The 23,995-nt window shown below is 34.9% G+C and overlaps 3 protein-coding genes and 1 long non-coding RNA gene across 5 annotated transcripts; 3 read left to right on the forward strand and 1 right to left on the reverse strand.

Moving 5' to 3' along the window:
* Positions 1-105: 105 nt before the first annotated feature.
* Positions 106-1,600, forward strand: LOC122403019. Its single transcript, XR_006259573.1, has 4 exons — positions 106-239; positions 350-427; positions 1,258-1,371; positions 1,459-1,600. It is a non-coding gene; the product is annotated as an uncharacterized LOC122403019 (long non-coding RNA).
* Positions 1,601-2,654: 1,054 nt separating this feature from the next.
* Positions 2,655-4,049, forward strand: LOC122403002 (beta-1,3-galactosyltransferase 6-like). Of its 2 annotated transcripts, XM_043406265.1 has the most exons (3): positions 2,655-3,316; positions 3,407-3,621; positions 3,679-4,049. In XM_043406265.1, the coding sequence occupies exons 1-3, from the start codon at positions 2,903-2,905 to the stop codon at positions 3,962-3,964; spliced, it is 915 nt and encodes a 304-aa protein (XP_043262200.1). In that variant the 5' UTR covers positions 2,655-2,902; the 3' UTR covers positions 3,965-4,049. The 2 variants fall into 2 exon arrangements, with proteins under 2 accessions (XP_043262200.1, XP_043262199.1); XM_043406264.1 differs by having other exon boundaries at positions 2,655-3,621.
* Positions 4,050-4,335: 286 nt separating this feature from the next.
* Positions 4,336-6,313, reverse strand: LOC122403009 (inhibitor of growth protein 5). Its single transcript, XM_043406278.1, has 4 exons — positions 5,963-6,313; positions 5,172-5,624; positions 4,916-5,094; positions 4,336-4,843 (listed from the first exon to the last, which is right to left on the reverse strand). Exons 1-4 carry the CDS (start codon positions 5,997-5,999, stop codon positions 4,742-4,744), a joined length of 771 nt encoding a protein of 256 aa, XP_043262213.1. The 5' UTR covers positions 6,000-6,313; the 3' UTR covers positions 4,336-4,741.
* Positions 6,314-12,610: 6,297 nt separating this feature from the next.
* LOC122403006 lies at positions 12,611-14,701 on the forward strand. The gene is made up of 4 exons (XM_043406274.1): positions 12,611-12,913; positions 13,337-13,679; positions 13,767-14,212; positions 14,347-14,701. The coding sequence occupies exons 2-4, from the start codon at positions 13,484-13,486 to the stop codon at positions 14,530-14,532; spliced, it is 828 nt and encodes a 275-aa protein (XP_043262209.1). The 5' UTR covers positions 12,611-12,913; positions 13,337-13,483; the 3' UTR covers positions 14,533-14,701.
* Positions 14,702-23,995: the final 9,294 nt, after the last annotated feature.

Here is a 23,995-nt window from a genome sequence, read left to right on the forward strand (position 1 = left end):
GATTTGCCCGCGTTGAATTTCATACAATAGTAATATCACAGCACAGCCGACTCTAGTAAGTACTAGCCGTGCTATGAAACGTGGCAACACCGCTCATGTGCGGATCGGGAGTCCTATTTTCAATAGTGGAGTTTTGTGTTCAGGATTATAATTAACGTTATTTTGCGATATAAAATTATACTAATATACAGTATTTTTTATTAATTATGTATAAGGAATATATGAATATCATAACTATAGTAAGTAGAAGTAATACAGAAGTATATTAATATTTATAAATGTGGTATATATTTTGTGGACTGTCGGAATAGTTTGGTGTTGTGATGCATTATATTTGAAATATTCACAGAGATTTCAAGAAAATAGAAGTGTGAAACAAGTTAAAACCATCTTTGAACCAAACTGAAGGATTTAAAAATTGATAAAGGTATGTATAAGTTAATAGAGACCTGAAATAGGCAAAATTATTGGTACGAAGCCAAACAGGTTAAGTGCCCGTGGAAAAGAGGTTAGCATAATTAGCTATTGAAAGGAACAATTATGGAGTTAATTATAAAATCGTGTTAGAGGACAGTATGATAATTGTAAAAAATTTCCTCACCACCCTAGGGGTATTTACCATGGCGCGTTACCTTTTTTTTTTATTATAATGGGTGGTTCGCCAATAGCCATATCATCCCATTTTCTAAAATAAAATTAATATTTTTAAATAGAACATAACAAAAACATAACTTTTGTATTCTTAAAGAAATAAAGTATTACATTTTGAAATAATAATAAATAATTTTGAATAATATTAATAACAAAACATATCAAAACATACTTTGAAATTCTCTTGAAATACAACTAATAAAACTTTGAATCTTGTGAAATAGTATTCATAATAAAAATATACTAAGCAAGTAAATAAAACTCTGTTAATGTATTAAAACATATTGAAAGGAATAAGTTAAATATATATAAAAATTAATGTTTTAAGAAAGATAAAATTAAAAAAAATCATTGAACATCTAGTTCCTATTAAAAGTTTTTAATTTACGATTTTTAGAAGTGATGTCTGTACGTGTTTCCAACTGACTATTATTTACAGTTTTCACATAATCGTTTAATAAAATATTTGAAAAAATTGATAATAATTTAAACCAAATACTTTGGTAAGCTCGACCACAAACGCATGTATCTGAAAATGCTAAATAATGTATGTCTGATTGAATGCTAATATATGTTAATTTACATAAAATATGTTTATGATTCCAGATTGCAAAAATTGAGATTCTAAATTGCCATCATTTATTATGGCTTCCATTATTGCATACATATGAATAAATGAGGCTATCGCTTCTTCAGTGGGGGCAGAAAGGCCCCCTCTTTGTAAGTGATCAAAATATACATCGCTTACAGTTTTACCTTTATCCTCCACAACTAATAAACGACATATATTGCAATTTAATTTTTTAGCAACAGAATGGGACCCATAACCAGAAATATAAATTTTAATGGAATCATCTACAACACAATCGGACAAGTATTCGGTATCGAAGATTCCTGAGAAACAAGTCACATCAGTAGGAAGATCATGAAGATCGTTATTATTGTCATCACAAATTCGAAATTTATTTTGATTTCAGTAAGAGAAAACGAATTTGCCGATTTTGTAAATATATGTTTTAATCTAATTTTTTTTTCTGCATGAATTATTTCGTTATATGACACATGATAATTACAACCAGATAAAAGTCTATAATTTCCAAATCGTTTTTCTAATTTTTCGGTTGTAAAATGGAGGGTACTACATTCCTTATAAGCCTTGGACATCTCAACAAAACATTCTCCAGTACACCATTGGGCGATAGAATACCGTGGTACCTTTCAATATCAGTTTCTGCAAAATGCAAACTACAGACGGCAGAATATTTTGATGGTGTCCAATTCTTACGAGGAATAGCAACCCTCCATTTCTCCCGCAATTCCTCATCTTTGGGGAATAAAAATATAGAATTGTAATTATTATCTTTTAAGGTACTATCATAATTTCCCTTGCAATTGGGAACACAGCAACGCCGTGGCATTATTAATGAATATGTGAAATTTATAAAAAAAGTGTATATAAAACAAAATGTCCAAAAATGCTATAGATTATATTTATATACATTTATATACAAAATGCTATAGATTATTAATTATTTGAAACATTTGAAAGATAGGCGGGAGACCGGAAGGCCGGTAGATGGAGCCTATGTAGCCCAGAGGCCGGTGGGTAGTGGGAGGCTGGGTGGCTGTTACGGTAGGTTGGGCTAGGTATATCGAAGCCGGACTCCCGCGGTGTTGCTATTTTATTATAGCACGGCTAGTACAACTAGAGTCGGCTGTGGTAATATACATTATAGTACACGAATTTGTTTGAATCGCGTACTCGACGGTGATTAATCTAGTTTCAATAAATTCCCGTCGCGGCGCTATATGTACTAAACTCGAATTCACGCAATAGCGTAACAATAGAAATGGATGCCATTCTTCAATTTAGTATTAAAAATTATCGCCAAAAAAATTCTGACAAAACATTTATTATTGATTAATATTGCTACTTTCTTGAAATAATTATGCAATTTATTAAATTCAAAATGTTGGATCAAAAGTTCGTTTCAATCGAAATGGCTAGTTTCACATTGCCGTAGTGAGGATGATTTATAGATAAATGTTAAATTCAAATAGCTGGTCCTTTTCGTCAATGAAGTCGTATTTCTTGACATAAAAAGGTTGAATCTCGAAAAATAATACTCGAATAACGTATTATCTGCATCGATAACGGAAGAATTCACGAAGATGCCAATATCCAATAAAAAAATAGTGTCGAGAGGTTAGGAATGTTTATTGACAACAACTTGCTGGTCAAATAGATTCCATGACACTTCTACCACTAAAATCGTCGTCAAAGAATTTTGACAAGATGATTAGAAAAAAGTTTCACATAAAACTAAACATTCCAACATTATTAATTCTAATATGTATCACTCTTTTGTGCGTGCATTATTTGCCTTCCACAAAGTGTTCATCCAATATGCAAGAATTGAAAAGCAAGTCGAAATTTAGGCTCGTGATACTCATACTCTCCATGCCTGATAATTTAGAGCAGAGAGCTGTAATTAGAAAAACTTGGCTGGGGCAAAAATATGCTACCATCGAGCATCTGTTCGTAATAGGAACCTTAGATATACTACCAGAGCAACGAGAAACTCTTCAATCCGAGAAACACAAATTCAATGACTTGCTTCTACTGCCAAGATTACCAGACGCATACGCGACTCTGACAAAAAAGGTTTTATATGCGTTTAAGGAGGTCTACGAGCATTATGACTTCAATTTCTTGATGAAATGCGACGACGATTCGTTTGTTCTGGCGAACAAGATTCTGAAGGAGTTAGATAAGTGGGAAAGCAAAGGCACAAGGCGGGAATTATATTGGGGTTTCTTCAATGGAAAGGCCCAAGTCAGGAGAAGCGGACCTTGGAAGGAAACAGAGTGGATACTATGCGATTATTATCTTCCATATGCACTGGGAGGTGGATATGTTCTGTCATACAATCTAGTGAAGTTCATCGCATCGAACATGGACGTTCTCAAGTATGATCTTTGGAAATGTGGAAGTTAGATGTTAATTAACATTTTATGTGTTTTTAGATTGTACAAGGCAGAAGATGTGTCTGTTGGTCTTTGGCTAGCCCCGTTAGCAAACATCGAAAGGAAACACGATGTACGTTTCGATACGGAATACAGATCCCGTGGATGTTCTAATCAGTACATTGTTACACACAAACAGACTATTGCTAGCATGAAAAATATGTTTGAATATTTCCAAGCATCCGGAGCGCTGTGCGCAAAAGAAACAAGAAATCGTATGAGCTATCATTATAATTGGACAGTTCCGCCTAGTCAATGTTGCAATGTGCAATCTGGTATTCCTTAATGAACAAATTTTCTTTGTTTATCTACTCTAGTCATTACTTTTTTAAACTATACATATTTAGAGTATATCGGTAAGTATGGATTTTTCATTGATAACGAAAACACTTATGCTTATTGTTTAATCATAATAATAGGCTTTGCAAAATATCATCATACCAAAATGGTACATTTACTGCTTGTAAATATAATTTGTATATACACATTTCAATAGAGATAGAAATTAAAAATTTGTGTTTCTGTAAATGAAATATATTTTTCTCACTTGTACATACAGAGACTTGTTCATGTAATTTTATTTTAACAAAAAAACTTATTCTACACAGCATCATTTACATTTATAAAATATAAAAACATTAATAATTTTCAGTTCAATACTATAATTAAATACTTACACGATAAGAAAGAACTTTTTCGAGAATCGGTCAAGAGAAACAATAGAAGAATGTAAAGCTCTCGAATTTCAGGTATTTATAATAAATTACTACTTTGTACATCTAGAAAGGACAATGAACGTGGCCGATTCTCGAATTTTGTTCCCTGCGATAAGCTGGTATTTTACTATATTTTTTGTTGCATTCAATATTGCCAATAATATTACGTTTAACATTATGCAACATTAGACGCAACACGAACTCATTCTTTGACACTTTCTTTGTTTGCTGGTTTTTTTTTTTTTACAAATTCCCTACCTTGTTTCATGTTGAACCATGAAAACTGTTACACACTAATTTTAGAAACAATGTACGAGTCTTTTGTTTAAAATAGATCGATGTACGATTTATTTTTTCTTTCTGTCTTGTGTACATTTAGGACAATACCATTTTCCTTTAGGTTTCGTAGTTAGTCCGACACAAGCAAAGTGGAACCATTCTATGGGGCACTGTTAAAACAAATACGACATTAATCGTCTGAAAAAAATGAAAAAGGTTAAAACTTTTCAAAATATACTTACGTCTGGATTATCGCAACCAATCATTTCTCCGTAAGAAACTTGATGGCATAAACAGTAGGTTGGTTCGTTGGGATCGACTGGCATGTCCAGGACGTCCGCTGGGTGTCCAAGCGCCGTAGAATCAACTTGTGCACCGCTTCCTACAGCACCAGCAGATGAAGCAGAAGTAACAGATCCACCTACGACAGATAAACATAAAACAACAAATATATACTTTGGTTTTTTTTTATAAAGCGAGTGAAAATGTAAAATTCACCTTTCTTCTGCTTTTTCCTAGCAGTTTTCGATTCATCTTCGCTACTGGCCCCAGCAGCGCCTTTCTTTCGTTTCTCCTTTTCCTTCAACTTCTTTCTGCCCTTTTTACTGGCATTGTTTTCCTCCTGAGCTCTACTATTGTTCAAAGCCTTGTCTTGTATCTCTGCTTCGAACCTTGCCAAATCCGAGTCTAACCTTCTAATATGTTTATCTACCAATTCGTAAGTTTGTATCGCCAACTGTACCTTATCGTCGCCATATTCTTTCGCCTTATTGAATAAATTCTGTATGTGAGTCAGTTGCTCCTTCTTCTTTTCCGGAGACTCTGTCTTCAAATTTTTTAAATAGTCGTCTGCTAATTTGTCTATGTCTTTCATCAATCCTTGCGCCCTTGCATCCAGATCTCGCATCAATGTGAAGTTTCTTTGCAACTCTATGGGTAGATGCTCTAAACCTGAATGGAAATAAAATTTGTGAAATATACTTTGCAGGCAATTAGAATTCTCTTTATAATTCATTGAGAATGTTCATTTTAATATATAGCAGTGAAAACTAATGAAATAATTGCTTATGTAAATTTTTGGTGTATGTAACTTTATTGTGAATGTGTTATTTGTTTGTACACACAAACAAAATCTGTATCTGTACATGGAATTGCATGCTGTGTACATTTCTTCGATTTAGTTCTGTACTCGTTGCAAAAACTTTTGAGTGTTTATTTAGTGTTTACAGTACGAAAGAAATATTGTTGTTTTTTTCTAATTGTTTGGGTGGAGGGGATTGTATACTTACTATCCAAATAGTGTTCCAGATACAGTGCTGTCGTCATGTTTTCCTTCACTTATACGGAAAGTAAAGAAAAATTTGTTACGTTATGTGTCGCGGAATGATTTCAGTATCGAAATTTATTCGGTCGATGTTAATAAAAAATCGTGAAAACTACTTCGAAGCGAACGATCGATGGTTGTAGATGGTAGAAAGCGATCAGTGTGACCAGATCGGGCATAATTGAGTGTATCGAGAACGAGAAGAGCGACGATGAATTTGTTGTAGCAGTTTGGCCAGATCTGGCATAATTGAGTGCATCGAAATCGACATTAGTTACGACGAACTTCCTTAGCATCTAACGGAGTGGTGGGGATAGCAGGCACACACTACCTCACGGGCCACGTGTACGTGAGCTCGTCACTTCGGACAACTTCGGGAAATCGATAAAGAACGCTAGTGTGAGCCTTTCCTTCTTGCTCTTGTAAAAGAGAAACAGCTGAAATACGACCTCGCGATAATCGGCATACGATTCCAAGTCTCGACTGCCCCAGCATTTTTACTTTTCGACCTATGTAAGGTATAAGGAAAGTACCATAATGAAAAAAAAATTTCGAAAATTTTTTTTAGCGGAAATACACGTTTTAAGACCACACTGATCATATTGTGACTACAGTGAAAACTCGATAAATGTCGCTACTCCGGGTCCGGTCAGCAACACTTACGGAATAGGAGAATCGTCTTTCGAATTTGATTGTAGTTTGCCGACGCTTCGAACGTAGAAAGAGTCAGTAGCTAAAGAAGAAAGAGTGACTGAAACTCGGATTTATCGCCCCAGTTTAAATATCCGCGTCAGTGTGACCACACTACTGCACAGAAGAAAGTTTTTTATTTTTTACTTTTTGTTAATAAAAATTTCACTATCATGTTGGGGAGATTTCTCTGATTAAAATGAGGCTAAACACGATATAAATCGGTCAATATTTGGTAGCATAATATTGAATTAAATATTGTACTTGCGAGTCTTTCTCTCTTTATTTATCCTTCTTGTGCTGTCCTTTTCTATGTTCGGAAATATCAAAGAACGACGCATCGAGGTGTAGGCTACATTTATCGAACGGGAGGTAGCTATTTTCAAACGGAACGGTTCCACCGTTTCGTAAGTGATCAAAAACTGCAACACTTATGAAATAGGGGGTTTCGTTAGCTACCACTGTTCGATAAATGTACCAATCCACTGACCTTGCGAAGATACGAGTACACAATATTTAATTCAATATTATGGTAACAAATATTGGCCGATTTATATCGTGTTTAGTCTCATTTTAATTAGAAAAATCTTCCCCACATGATAGTAAAATTTTGATTAAAAAAAAGTAAAAAATAAAAAACTTTCTTCTTGTACAGTAGTGTGGTTACACTGACAGGGACATTTAAACTAAGTGACGAAGGCAATAAAGATTTTTAAAGAAAGCCGCTACGTCTCCGGTTACACTTCGCCTCACTGGTTCAAGGGGGATCCCCCTAGTGGTGGGGATAAAAATGTATCATTTATGGAACAGCTCTTGAGGACATTTATCGAGTTTTCACTGTATTAAAAAAAAAAGAAATTTTTTTTCTGTGCCTATTTACGCACGTACATACAGTGAATCACAGCCAAAATCGTACACCACATAGAAAATATGTTTCACTCGAAAAATGAAGTATAGAAATGATTTGGAAAAAAAATAAGGCAGACATATTATTGTAAATATATCAGTATTTATTATGTAATAATGAGAAAAGAAATGAATATTGCTTAACATAAAAAAAATAAAGTTACTATAATACGGTGCAGAAAACATCTTACAGTGTATTATACAGGGTGTCCGGCCACCCCAGGGAAAAATTTTTCCAGAACAATTTGAAATTTTTTTTTTCGTCGTAAAATTTCATACCTTCTCGAATTTTTTTCTGGAAAGTGGGTAGGATTTCGAGGGTATGTCTATTCACCAAAAATGATTATAATTGACCCCCGTAACCGAAAATAATTTTTCCAGAACGATTTGAAATTTTTTTTTTCGTCGAAAAATTTAGGCACCTGATTAGATTTTCGGTTAGGAATTTTTTTCTCGAAAGTGCGTAGGATTTCGGGGGTATGTGTAATGATAAACAATGATTGTAATTGACCCCCGCAACCGAAAATAATTTTTTTAGAATGATTTGAAAAATATTTGTTTGCTGAGTACTTTCAGCACCTACCCGATTTTTTTTCTCGAAAGTAGATAGGATTTCGGAGGTATGTGTATTCACCAAAAATGATTGTAATTGACCTCTGCAACCGAAAATAATTTTTTCAGAACGATTTGAAATTTTTGAATTTAATTGTTAATAACTTTTTAACGAAGCCTCCATCACCAAATTGGTATTCTTGATTTTCGTCTTATTTTGGCCTCTGGAAACCCCCATTAAAATTTTTCGCAGGGGTGGCCGAACACCCTGTACATTAGGTTTTTCGTTGAGGAGGCGATTTCGGTGACCCTTAATACCTGATGACTGGCTGTCGATGACTCGTCCTGGATGAGACATTTGTGTACTTCGTCCAGGATTCTGTACTTAAGATAGAAATGTGAAAAACAAGACTGACTCGGTTATTTTGGACGCAGCGGTTCCGATCGGCATTGAGTCATCAGGTTGGTCATCCAACAATTTTGTACAAACAATGAATAGGTATCGAAATAATTACAAAACTATAAGACGTATAATCATCATTATCCGGGAGCTGATCACGCTCGAAATCTAATCAGACCTTGAAACGAGAACATAAATCTTAAATGTAAAGTTTCGTTGTGTTAGAAACGTAGAAATCGAGGAATGCCTGAAGCAGGCCATGTGCTTCTCCTTGGCGCGCCTCCCCCTCTTAAAGAAGGATCGGCCAGAATGTTTAGACAAAGAAGGACCGTACTGTCAAGGGTGCCCTCACGACCCTGGTTTTCTGTCAGGGTACAGAACTGTATTGGCTTTTGCCGTGAGCAGATATACGCTACAGTTTTAAGGGGGTCTTCTACTGTGATGGCTGTTTTTTTCAGCTTACTTTCGGAATTTTTTTTGAGGAATAATAGAAACACACAAAGATATAACTTTTATATCGAGTGTATTGTTTATCGAACTTTGTTTACAAATTTTTGTAAAGCATGATAATAACAATAATTAGATTTATAGCACTGGAATGGTGACCATGTATAAAAAATGTTGGCGGATGGCACCCATGATTCACGATTTTTTATTCATCTGAAATTGAAAAATCAAATAGCATTTTAATATGTAGATCTATGGCTATCGTGTGAACTAGAATTAAATAAAAATATTCAAATTTGAACATTTGACAAAGCTTTTAAGAAAAAAAGTCAATTCTTCGTATTTTTTTTTTAACCTTTCAAGCTAAAGAACAAGTAATTAGTAAAATATTTCAATTATCCTAGTTCACACGAAAACTAGGGGTGTATGAAAGATATGTACGAAATTATAGCGAAATCGGTTGAAGACTTTTTGAGATATCGTGGGCGCCGCTTCAATAAAATGCGTTTCGAGAAAAACGCGTTGGAAGTTCAAGTACGTATGACACAAAGATAATTTTACTTACCGTTAATCTGCAATGCCTGGACCATACAGTACACCTTCAGTTTCTTCCTGGAAGTCATGCAGAAGTGAATTTTCTTCTCGGTTTTGAATCCGAGATTTTTTGGCGAAGTCAGACGATTTTCGTTCGAAGCGGTACAGGCGAGCGTTGTCACGGTGCGTAGAATATGTGCAAGAATTGGTGCCAATTTTCAATCCCATTGTTTCCATAATTTTTAATACTCCTTCAAATCCGTCGTTAAAAATAATAACTGCCAAAAAAGTAGCTATTTCAACCACCTTAGGCCCAGAATGAATGTGTTTTGGGGCAAATGTCCAAATTAGGGAATTCAATGATTCGTTATTATTTTGGGTCTTAGCTCCCAAGCATCTGATTAATAAATCATGTTTTGATAAATCTTCGTAAACCGGCTTAATTGTTTCTAAAATTTGACTTTTTAAAGAAACTCTATAGTGGTTAAAATTCTTGAGGAGTCCTAAAGCTTCTGCTTTACGCCAATTGCACCAGCTGATTTCACCCTTCGGACAATAATCGTGCTGCGGATTATCATCAGAAGAACTGCAGTGATAAAAAGAAGCCGAAATCTCTCTCTTCATATCATCTATTGAATCAGGATGCCGTCGTATGGCTAAGCCATAGAATTTCGTAAATTCACCAATGACTTTTTCAGTTAGTTTACCGTGTCCTTTTCCACCGATTCCCTTGTGATTTTTTTTAATGTTGCGAAGTCTCGTGCCCATCCTCTTTTCCACATGACCTACGCACTCCTTTTTCACAACTTGTTTTTCATCTGTATACGGATTAGCATTCAAAATACCTTTGAATGTTTTGCTATCTCCGTCTCCAACGTGTGTTAGGTACTGTCCTCCGCTCACTTGAAGTCCCGCGGAAGGAATGCGGGAGAAGTAGAAGGGGCACACGTATTCCCACGCACACATTGGTCACTAGCTCGCTATTCGTCGCGGCAGTTACACACACATGTGGACTGCCTGAGAGCAAGTGAGCAAGACAGATAAATGGGCGGTCCGACTCCCCTTGCCCCTGTGCCGTCTCGCGGGACTTCAAGTGAGCGGAGGACAGTACTTTACGCCATGTTTCTCCATAGAACGTAAAAACATTTCAATAATAGCGTCAATTTCCATTTTACCAGAGCTGCCAATATGATTTATGGAACAATCCTTGTGGTTCGATAACCATTCTTCGTGGAATTGGAGTTTTGGAGTTTTCAGTTTCTCGAAATATCAACAATTGTCGCGTACTGCACCGACTAAGCGAACGTTCTTAGAAAGTTCGTGATTGTTCGCATATGTAATTATCAATTGTCACAATTGCGTCTGATATGAAAAAAGACTCGGTCGTTCATAAGCAGAAATCATAATAAACACTAGTACATGCCCGAGGAATGACATAATATTGAGGAGGAAAGAGCGACAGCACCCGCCACCAGCGCGCTCCGAACACCTATTTCGTTCTACGCCTACAACTTCTGAACGGCATCGAATCTCAAAAAATCCATTTAGCCTCGTATTCTACATGAGTTTTAGATGTAATTCATGTAAAAAAAAAAAAAATGAATTTTTTCGACCCGACACTGTAGAAGACCCCCTTAAGAAGCAAGTCGTGTCGATTTTATTTAAAACGCCCGACCGCTATCCAGATCCTGATACCGAACTTTTTCTTATAATTGCAATTCATTTAGCCATTTAGACGCAATCATGTTAATAGTATAGGAACAAAAAAAATTTCTCTTTTTTTTAATAGTCACAATATGATCAGGGTGGTCTTAAAACGTGTATTTCCGCTAAAAAAAATTTTCGAAATTTTTCTCTCATTATGGTACTTTCCTTATACCTTCGATAGATCGGAAAGTAAAAATGCTGGGGCAGCGAGACTTGGAATCGTATGCCGATTATCGCGAGGTCGTATTTCAGCTGTTTCTCTTTTACAAGAGCAAGAAGGAAAGGCTCACACTAGCGTTCTTTATCGATTTCCCGAAGTTGTCCGAAGTGACGAGCTCACGTACACGTGGCCCGTGAGGTAGTGTGTGCCTGCTATCCCCACCACTCCGTTAGACGCTAAGGAAGTTCGTCGTCACTATTGTCAATTTCGGTGCACTCAATTATGCCCGATCTGGCCACACTGGGCCACATTGTGTGTGGTCTCTCGAAGCGGCGGGGTAAGCAGACACATTCTACACACGAGTCGTGTATATGTGAGTTCGACCCTTTCCGCAATTTAATATAAATCTTTACGCTCTCGATACAGTTAAAATTCGAATTACATATTATGGGGCAAGCGATATTTCTTTTTCTACGCGTTTCTTGATTCCCGCCATTTATTTACCTTTTTAGATGCATGAGGTCAACCAAATTTTAATAGTCTTACTTTTCGACCTATATGAAAAGCATAGTTACGACTTGTAACTAAAAAATTGAATTTTTCAATACGTGTAATTTCTGTATTTCTATTGTATAATTTCGTGTTGTTAATATTAAACTTGCGATTTTTGGAATCTATCGACTTGTGTGCGATGGGCTTGATTTTTAAAGTACGATAGAAAACTTATTAACTTTAGGTTCGAAAGAGTTCCAAAAGTGGAACTTGCGGTTCTAGAACCTGTTCTAACTGGTTTAAATTACCTAAGATTCTCGACCGCCTAACCCCAGAAATCTCACGACTAAGAATAGAGCATTACAAAATTAAACATACTCGGAAAACGAATTTACATTTATTAGAAGGTGGAAAAGTCTGTTTACTATCGAAACAGCGAACTTTTTGAAATGTTTGAAACTTATAAATTTAAATCGGTATAGTTAACACGTTCAGTCATTTCTTTTATACAATAACGATTTAATCAAAAATATACATATGTATATTAATTTTAAGCAACAGAAGTATGTATGTTGAGTGTATATGAGAGCCGAGATAGAGAGGTTTAATTTAAACCAGCATAGTCTGAAATTCAGGTTTTTTATGATAGTTATTCAAAATAAAAGTTCTTTATTACTGTTACAAGAACCTAAATCTATACAATAACAATTTTCAAGCCCTGGCTGGAATACATATAAATGTGAGTGCACGTGGTTACCCGCGTGGGAACACGATCTACGCATGCGCGAGAAATCGTTTTGGAGGGGCAAAACCGTTTGTCCAGTTAGACCGATGAAGACTAAGAATGGAAACGTTATTTTGTAATTCGTACTCTACACGTTTGTGCCAATTTAACTATTTTTTATGTACCGTCACGTGGATATAAAAGTAGATTCCAGTGAAACATTGCCCATAGTAACCGAAGGCATTAACGTCCGATAAAAAATTAATTTATACATATAAAACGATATTTTAAATACAACGACGTGGTAAAGATCCAAATATTGTATATCAAAAATAAATGAACACCGACAAGACTGACAGTGAAATGGATCGTGCTGACTGAAACTTATTTCGATTCATAAATTATTTGATTCGTTGACAAATGCGGAACAAAGACTCGATCGAAATTAATAGTATTATAAACATAACGTCACTGAATCCCTAGCTGACAAAATGCATCAAGTTTATCAAATAAATGTTCAGTGAAAGTGATTAAGAATGATAATATTATTTACCAATTATGTATAGAATCGACAAAAATATATTTTATATTTCGAACGATTATTCATTAATCTGTAATATATTTTCGAGCGAGATTTAATTAATGAAAGATTGAGAAAATATTTCCATTTTTTTTTTGGAAACACTATTATTAGTTTCATCATGTCACTCTATTTTATAACATTTAGAACAGCCTTAGATGATACGGATGTTGTGTAATTCCATTGACTTAATACAAATCAGAAAATCAGAAAAATTTTACAAGCAACAATGAAGTGATCGCCAACAATAAATACACGATTGTGTTTTGATGTAAGTGAAAACACCTTGTACATATGGGTTTCTCAAAGATGATAAAACGCATGCTGTATGCGAACTTTGCGTCGTGTAGCTCGAAAGCAATAGGAATATTAGCTCCGTTAACGATTCCACCATTGCATATTGCATTTTTGTATTACTTTTGGCAAGAGTACTCACGCGACGTCGATAAGCAGTATTGTTCGTGTTCATGTTGGGACACGGTATTCAAAGGTAAGTTAACGTCATTATTTAGACGTTGCATTTCATAAACATTATCTTTCAATGAGTTTTTCATAAGCACAGAGCGTTTTATTCTAGGATCGTACGAATCTGGCATCGCTTCTTACAAGCACATGTATTTCAATGCCACCGCAAATACTTTAAAAATATGGACAACCGTTGTAATCGGTGTAATCACGTTTTACGAGACAATGAAACATTTGACGCGACTAGCATTTCTAAATCGTCTTAGATTTTCTATGATGATTCTTTTCTCGACTGCTATCTTTTCGCATTATTATACTTGGTGGGTTTATATGAATTATTGGAACGACGAATTCTATTCCCAATGGTACCATCAATTGTTCTTTTCTATCACCGAGCTGATTTCTACTTTCCTGGTTGTACATCTGGCGGATAGTAAAAATCCAGTAACTCATAGAAAAGCATTCGGAATAGCTGCTATAGCTATTTTACATATCGTAGCAGGTGGTTGGGATCAATTTGTTGCTAACGTCGTTAGAGGAGAAGGTTACACGCATCAGGTAATACATAAATGCGCCATTTATGAATTACACGAATAATAAACAGTGCAACAAATTTTTTATTGCTGGTAATAAATTATTTGTAAGCTTAAAACTTTGGTCCAAATGTTCAACTACCAATTTATATGTGGTAGGTCGTACGTGATCTTGGATTTATGATCCCAGACATTCTTCATGTTGCTATTCCATTATGGGCTGTTAAATGGAAAAATATATATAATCTTCCTGGTTCAGCCAAACGAGATCCTAGTATCAGAAGAGATCTAGCATATATGTTGGGAATGATATGCATTGGATTGTGCATTTGTGCCATATTGTAATTCGACGATTACAATGCCTAAAAATAGTGTCTTAAAGATAAAAGAAACCATTTAGTTTGATTTATTTTCTTATAGAAAACTAAGGGAGACACGAGTATCCGCAGATAAACTTTATTCAAAGATACAAGTATCTTTATGAAATGTTTTCATAGTGCCAGTACTTATGCTAAAAGTAGATACTAACTTAGTTCAGTAAGTTGTATTATAAGATTATTCCCATTGCTAACTAGTTACTTAATTTTATAGGATCAAAGATCTTTTTTTTTATTTTTACATGGTTCGTTTTATAGTGTTTTAATCGATTCGGTTGTTTCGTTTTGCCAGTAGCATATACCAGTAGTATTAACTCAAAAAGCCTGTAGAGTACAATTTGCTTATTATAAATAACAAATTCTTGTAGGGTGTTCATTCCTTTCTTTACGTTGCCTATTGTGTACAAAGGCTGAACAAACAGATACAAAAATGTTGTACGTTAGATGAAAACTTTATAATATAATTTATACACGTATACTGACAATGATAAGTAATTTATTACATAAATAATGATTTTTATGAAACATCAAAATATAATGGAAAGAATAGGAAAAATTGAACGAGGATTTGTACAAATTTATATTGCGTTTTAAAGTAATTGCTTTCTACTATATTTATGACAATATATTTATGCAAGATGGTTCTAATTTAAAGATTTCGTAGTTTTTAGCATCAACGAATGTGTTCTTAATTTAATGAAATATTTAAAATAGTTATGAAAAGTTTTAAGTGTAATTTAATCGTTTTTTATTCTTAAAGTATTTATCGATTTATTTTTGTGTTTTAAACGCAGAAGCTAGATAGCATAGCATTTTTATGGCTATGTAGCACTTAGTGTATTTCTTTAAATTACGAAGCATTGTATTCGAGTCTATACGTAAAAATTATATCAACTAAAAAACATATCATATACAATGTTTGTAGTATGTTTTTTAACAGTAAAGAATTATTAGAAAAAGCAGTGAACGTATGAAAACGATTATTGGTAGTTGTCAGGAATGGAGTGTCTTTGTTAACGAACATAAGGCTACAATAAAGTGCCTATATGCAACATGAATTATTTTCGTTAAGATTTTTATTCGAGATATCAAATATAGTATATGAATTGATTCTATTGATAATAGACATTGCCTAGAAATTTCATTTTCCAAAGAAAAATGTTTTTAGCTCATTAGGCGGTAATATGGTTATTAAGGGTTAAGAGTGCAGAATTATACAATTGATTAATTAAATTCAGTATCACACTAGGTGTTCCACTTTTCTAATATTTAAGAAACAAACGATCGTTTGAACGTACCACGAGGAATTTAATTTAAATATTTTACATTGCTGATGTAATTGTTTGTCACAAAATATTATCCGTTTTGTTACCGAAAAATTTACCAAAAAATATTTATCGACAAAAGCTTGTCTAGATTTTATAAAAATTGTAATAATTACCTATCAGTATTTACCTCCGATATATCAAAAATTTGTGATAGAATATCTTTCGTGTTATGCGACTTCGATATTATTAATAATACAGCATGTTACGTGGAATAATCTTCCTAGTTGCCAATTTATTATAATTAATATTTTGTATGTCTATCAAAGGGAGTCTGACTTGTGTTAACTTTGTACATCTTTTATATTAGAAAGATAACAATTGTAAACAAAACATTAAATTTCATTTGAAAATGTGGTGGAAGGAATATATGTAAATAAATTGAAATTTACAAAAAAACCTATGGATCTTTTAAATCTCTATTGATGCATTAAATATGATCTTACTTTATATAAATACAATATTTAATGTTGAAGCAGAATTGTCTGAGTGGGCTGCATAATAATTCGTACACCGTTATTAATGTGTTCTCTTTATTAATAACAGAATTTAGTGAAACTATTCTTTACGCGTCTTTCCAATACAAGGCGATGCTCGGAACTACACGTTTGTTGAAAATTGCCGCTCGGCTTTTGTTCGAAGCACGAGAAGTGCCGAAGTTGCCCGAGTCACGCCCGACTCGCTGCTGTGCAGCCGCATATGCAGATATGTGTCTGTACGCTTTACAGAGAAATGAGATGAACTCAGCCATTCTCAATATTTAAAATTCTGCAGTAATACTCTTTCAGTAATACTAATTCCCTTCGTTCGTACGATTTCTTAAACATCTTTTGAAACGTTTAATTCGTTGACAGGTTTTGCGCACGCATGAATCACGAATTACGCTTGGCGCGTTTTTTGAGTCACCGATAGGTTAGCATTAGAGATGGCGTGAACTGCTACATTTGAATCACTCGTGATTTTTGATTCGATCATGTTCATTCCCAATCATGGTAATTTTTCACAGTGATTCGTGGTTCTTCATGATCGCTTTACATTGGCGGGGAACGTACTTCTCACGAATGATGTCCTTAGACTGTATACAGTATTGTCTCTATAGAAGCGACGCTCTCGGGGCTCAACGCTCGGCTATATCGTGGACGAGAAACGATTCTTGATACTTTGTTGACGCCTACTGGAGGCGGCGAGTATAGAAAAGAACAGCGAGCATATGACAAAGAGGGACTGAGCGGCCGAGCATCGCCGAATTTGCTATCGCTTCCTTCGCTTCGGGTCGGCTGTAACGAAACACAGGCGATGTTTATGCGAGCCTATACGAAATCGGTGTTCTAATTCTGACCTCTACCTCACTTGGTAGAGGTCGCAGAATGAAATACTGATTCTGTATAGGCTCGCGTAAACATCGCCTGTGTTTCGATACAGCCGACGTGGAGTCACTTGAGCGATGCATGCCTTTGATTTCTTATTGCGTTAGTAAATAGGACCTAAATTGTATATCGTATTTGGTGTCATTTTAATCAGAAAAGTGTCACGAATATGTTGATGAAGTTCGAAAAAAGGAAGAACAAAAATAAAGATAAATTTCGTTGTTGATTTAATATTGTATATGTACTAGTTAAATCGTGTCATAACTAAAGTACATATATGTATGTATCGCTCATTTACTGCAATAGTGATATGACTCAAAAAGATACAAACTTGCGAATTTGAACTGTTTAACCAACTTATTTTACTCTGAGTTCTCTCACGATTTCAGCAAATAAATGATAGGTCAATTAAATTACAATTCCTTTTTTCAGACGAGGATACACTTTAAAGAAAGGACAAATGTATATTATAATTTATGAAAAACAATAATAAAAATTATGTTGTACTTGATCTTAGTTAAATCAGAAAACTGTCACAGATATGTTAAAAGTTTTAAAACAAGAAAAGGAAAAATAAAAAATTTGACAATGCTCGACGACCGACCGTCAAACGGGCCGCTATCCTGGGGAACCGCCCATAGGAAGGCACACTCGCCGGTTCAGCGAGTGCTGGGTTCTAACGGTACGCAGTGGGGATACGATATTTGTCTACAGTATTGTCTCTATAGAAGCGACGCTCTCGGGGCTCAACGCTCGGCTATATCGTGGACGAGAAACGATTCTTGATACTTTGTTGACGCCTACTGGAGGCGGCGAGTATAGAAAAGAACAGCGAGCATATGACAAAGAGGGACTGAGCGGCCGAGCATCGCCGAATTTGCTATCGCTTCCTTCGCTTCGGGTCGGCTGTAACGAAACACAGGCGATGTTTATGCGAGCCTATACGAAATCGGTGTTCTAATTCTGACTTCTACCTCTCTTGGTAGAGGTCGCAGAATGAAATACTGATTCTGTATAGGCTCGCGTAAACATCGCCTGTGTTTCGATACAGCCGACGTGGAGTCACTTGAGCGATGCATGCCTTTGATTTCTTATTGCGTTAGTAAATAGGACCTAAATTGTATATCGTATTTGGTGTCATTTTAATCAGAAAAGTGTCACGAATATGTTGATGAAGTTTGAAAAAAGGAAGAACAAAAATAAAGATGAATTTCGTTGTTGATTTAATATTGTATATGTACTAGTTAAATCGTGTCATAACTTCAGTACATATATGTATGTATTGATCGTTTACTGCAATAGTGATATAACCCGAAAAGATATACATAACTTGCGAATTTAAACTGTTTAACCAACTTATTTTACTCTGAGTTGTCTCACGATTTCGGCAAATAAATGATAGGTCAATTAAATTACAATTCCTTTTTTCAGATGAGGATACACTTTAAAGAAAGGTCAAATGTATATTATAATTTATGAAAAACAATAATAAAAATTATGTTGTACTTGATCTTAGTTAAATCAGAAAACTGTCACAGACATGTTAAAAGTTTCAAAACAAGAAAACGAAAATTAAAAAATTTGTATTATTGCACTAGTGTTGCCTTAGTAATTTGAGCCCGTATCGTATGACAATGTTCGACGACCGACTGTCAAACGCGCCGCTATCTTGGGGAACCGCCCATAGGAAGGCATACTCGCCGATACAGCGAGTGCTTAGTTCTAACGGTACGCAGTGGGGATAAGTAGAGGGGATATGATATTTGCCTATATCGTGGACGAGTTCCGAGCTTATATAGAGAAAATACTGTATATCGTGGACGAGTTCTGAGCTTATATAGAGAAAATACTGTATGTATTATATTATAATATGGTCTAAAAACAATGATAACATAATTTTCTTATTAGGAGAAAGAAAAGGAAAAATTAAAAGTGACAAATAGATGTAAGTATAAGTTTTATTTTTCATTGTTCCAACATTCGTTTCATAAATGTTCATGAAATTTTTCAACAAAGTAATGTATACGCAAAACTAACCTACTTGTAATTTTAAATTCTAACTTATTTCTTTATAATATAAATATATACAAAATGTCATATTAATGTATAAAAACTATGTATAATGTTAAAAATTAAATTTATATACATGTCACTTATAACTTTATGATTAATATTATTATAAAAGCAGTTCAGCAAGGTTTGGTTAAGCATGTAATAAATATATTTATAATAATGTAGGCATAACAGAATATAAAAAAAGTTTAGTTAAAATCATTGTGGTTGCACATGAGTATATCACATGATGGGTTTATATTACACTGTTCAACACGAATTTTGTTTTTCCGTACCCACTAGGTGATTCTTGTAGAGCTCTGTTTCCTAAACGCGAATGTAAAAATGGAATTGCTGTATCACCCTCAGTTTTTGAAAAACACGAGTTTTTGTGAAAACGTCCAATTTTGGGCAAAAACGAGGTATTACGCGAAAATTAAAAACATCAGACAGTTCCACTTAATCTTAAAAGATAGAGGAGAGATTCCTGAATATGCTAACATCGATAGTTATAATATTTTGTACTTTTGAACGGTTGTAAATGATCGCCAAAGTTTGAAAAAGTGTCGAAGTACGTACTTTATACACAATACTTTTGCATATTTACGAAAAGTTCTTTACCTGACACGGAATTTATACACAGGATCTGATTCCGCAGACATTTCTGAAGAAGAAACTGTCCAACAGAAGTGTAGAAGCCGTTCTCAATTGTCACAGGTCGAAAAAATGTGTGTTGGCAACGCGTACACGACGTTTGACCGCCACGCGGCCATCGCTTGCCTATATCGGCGCGGCAGTGCCGTAGCTACGTACAAGCGAAACTGGTATAATGGTGCAATAGGGTATGCACTCTGTATACAGGGTGTTCGGTCACCCTTGGGAAAAATTTTAGTGGGGGATTCAAGAGGCCAAAATAAGACGAAATTTAAGAATATTAATTTGTTGATGGAGGCTTCGTTAAAAAGTTATTAACAATTAAATTCAAAGATTTCAAATCGTTCTGGAAAAATTATTTTAGGTTACAGGGTCAATTATAATCATTTTTGGTGAATAGACATACACTCGAAATCCTACCCACTTTCTAGAAAAAAATTCGAGAAGGTGTGAAATTTTTTGACGTAAAATAATAATTTCAAATCGTTCTGGAAAAATTATTTTCGATTGCGGGGGTCAATTACAATCATTTTTGGTGAATAGACATACCCCCGAAATCCTGCGCATTTTTGTGAAAAAAATTCAGTACAGGCGGAACTTTAAACGTTAATAACTTTTTAACTAAGCCTCCATCAACAAATTGGTGTTCTTGATTTTCGTTTTATTTTGGCCTCTAGAATCTCCCATTAAAATATTTCCCAGAGGTGGCCGAACACCCTGTATAGTATGTTTGATTTTTTTTGTAACTTTTATTGCTTAATATATTTGTATACTCTAGGATACTAATCACTGAATAATATTTTCAAAATCCATGCAAACTTATCAATGGAATCACTCGAATATGTACGCTTTCCTTAGAAAGATCTGGAGTAAATCCTTGCTATTCACACTTCGCTCTTAGGAATATTATTCCTATTCTGTGAGGCAACCCAACAATAAAATGTTGTTTATTTTTGTACGTTTTTATATTTAAAAAACCGTTCATATACATACAATGATCATCGAAATTGTTTAGAAATGGAAATGATCGAGAAATGTTTTGTACAAATCCACAAACAGATTAAAAAATCAAAAATGATAAACATATACAGGAATTGGGAGCCTAAGATATTATCGGTGTTTGCATCCATTATGCGTAGCTACGGCACTACCGAGCCGAGGTAGGCTAGCGATGGCCACGTGGCGGTAAAACGCCGTACACGCGTTGCCGACGAACATTTTCTCGACCTGTGACAATTGAGAACGGCTTCTACACTTCTGTTGGACAGTTTCTTCTTCAGAAATGTCTGCGGAATCAGATCCTGTGTATAAATTCCGTGTCAGGTAAAGAACTTTTCGTAAATATGCAAAAGTATTGTGTATAAAGTACGTACTTCGACACTTTTTCAAACTTTGGCGATCACTTACAACCGTTCAAAAGTACAAAATATTATAACTATCGATGTTAGCATATTCAGGAATCTCTCCTCTATCTTTTAAGATTAAGTGGAACTGTCTGATGTTTTTAATTTTCGCGTAATACCTCGTTTTTGCACAAAATTGAACGTTTTCACAAAAATTCGTGTTTTTCAAAAACTGAGGGTGATACAGCAATTCCGTTTCCAGATTCGTGTTTAGGGTACGAAGCTCTATAAGAATTACCTAGTGGATATTGGAAAACAGAAAACAAAATTTAATTTGTAGAACAGTGTACCGCAATTCGTGGCTCGGACCGGGATTCATATTCGTTTTCATTATGCGGACCGTTTTCTGTGCCGGGCCCTGAGCCTCCCTGGACGGTCCGGGTCTCGCGGGGAGGCCACGGTCGTTTCCCGTATCCCGATTTTCAGTATTTGCTTTCCGGTAGCAATCGCGAGCTTCGTGCCCTATTCCCCGGCAATAACCACAGATAGGCGGTGGTTTACGGTCATACCCTCGACGTTGCTCATTAATGAAATTTCGGCGCGGCTTTTCCCGTCGCTCATCATAAACATCGCAATTTTGCGGCATGTTGTTGTTAAAATTCCGGCTTGCGTGTTCCCACGGAACGTTATCTTGCCCCGGCGCGTCGTAGCGCGAGACCTCCCAGCGTTCGTTATATCGCCTGTTGTTTAGTCTGACGGGCGGCCCGTCGCACAGTGGTTCAGATTGAAAAACCGTGTGCCATTTCCTTAAAAAATCGACTATCACATATCGATATTTGATAAGTGTATACTGTTTCTTAAATGCCCAGCAGTCTCGAAAATGAAGATATTTATACAATTTGATATAGTTTTTTAGTAGCAATGACGACTTAAAGTCGAATTTTTTGTGGATAGTGTCTTTCATTAGAAAAATTGCATTTTTTCTTTCAGGAGTTCTGATGTTCCTATTCAATATTTTCCTGTTTTCTTTCTTTTAAAGTAAAGAGCATTCTTCCATGATAGAAAACCGCTCCTTACATTAATGATTACCGTATAGAATGTACTGGAAAAGTAATGCTCAATGAAATATAACAAATTTTTCAAATTTCTTGCAATTGACAGGGATTATCTTTTAAGTCCCAAAGAATCCCGCGTTTTAACAAATTGGAATATTCTCGGCACACCTTCCTCTAAATAATCATGAAAGAGTTGATTCCCCCCTCGTCCCACTGCTCAAATTATTAATGCTTAAAGTTATTAACGTTGGACGCTGTATCGCACCAATTAATGAAATTCTACGTGGAGAGAAAACAGGAAAACAATATAGGTTAGGTGTTTTGAACACGTTGACAAAACAAAAGAATGTGCTAACAATAAAAATGCCTTACCGAAAAATTAATTAGGTGCCTAAATTTTTCGACGAAAAAAAAAATTTCAAATCGTTCTGTAAAAATTATGTTCGGTTGCGAGGGTCAATTACAAAGATTTTTGGTGAATAGACATACCCCCGGAATCCTACCCACTTTCTAGAAAAAAATTCGAGAATGTGTGAAATTTTTTGACGGAAAAAAAAAAATTTCAAATCGTTTTGGAAAAATTATTTTCGGTTGCGGGGGTCAATTACAATAATTTTTGGTAAATAGACATATTCCCGAAATCTTGCGCATTTTCGAGAAAAAAATTCAGTACGAGTGGAACTTTAAACGTTAATAACTTTTTAACGAAGCCTCAGTTGGGCAATTGGTATTCTTGATTTTCGACTTATTTTGGCCTCTACTATCGCTCATTAAAATTTTTACCATTAGTAGCCGAACACCCTGTATATAGATTGATAAAGATTGATAACAACAAAAACAACAATTGTGATACAATTTTTCTTTAACCTATCCATAGCTTAGCATTTCAAACTTATCTGGTTCAAGTTGCATGCTAATATCACATACGGTTTAAAAGTTATACAAAAAAGGCACACGATTTTCTAATCTGAACCACTGTGCGTCGCCCCGTCTATCCACTGACAAGTAAACCTACCCAACTGATACTCACTGATTTGAATGAAATTTGACGTACTTATTAAACACCGAAAAATATTAAATACGTGTTTTTTTGTTTCGGCTAAATACGCTTTTTAGGGGTAGAAAGTACCCCGCAACCTCTGGAGATGGAAACGTTTGTGGCTAATTATTTCTTAAATATTACAGTTTCTGTAAAAAGTACTAGATCCAGAGTTGTACAGTTTAAAGTGATACACTTGATGGCGTCCTTGAAATCGACCTTGAGGTCGATTTTCAAGGTCATTTGAAAATCATTTCGTTTATCAAAGGGAGTATTTTGCTTTTCACCCCGAGAATCGATAGAGCGTAAAATTTTACATTCATTGTCAGAGCGTTGGTGGTTTGTAAATGAAACAAGCTTCTGTAATTTAAAATTGTTTATTGATTCAACCAATTAAGGCAAGAGTAGTAATAATTCGATCAATAAAGAAATTAAAAGTTGATTATTCATTCAAATAAGGTCGAGATCCAGCCAGTGAAGGCGATTTCATAATTTCTTTTCACATATGTCTATGAATATAAATTCCATGGTAATTGGCATTATTCTTTATATTCATGACAATAATGAGGAATAGCTGTATCTTCTATGGCAAAAAA

The sequence above is a fragment of the Colletes gigas genome, unplaced genomic scaffold, assembly GCF_013123115.1.
Source record: "Colletes gigas isolate AHSC1104 unplaced genomic scaffold, ASM1312311v1 Colletes_gigas_Sc00043, whole genome shotgun sequence".
NCBI classification, from domain to species: Eukaryota; Metazoa; Arthropoda; class Insecta; order Hymenoptera; family Colletidae; genus Colletes; species Colletes gigas.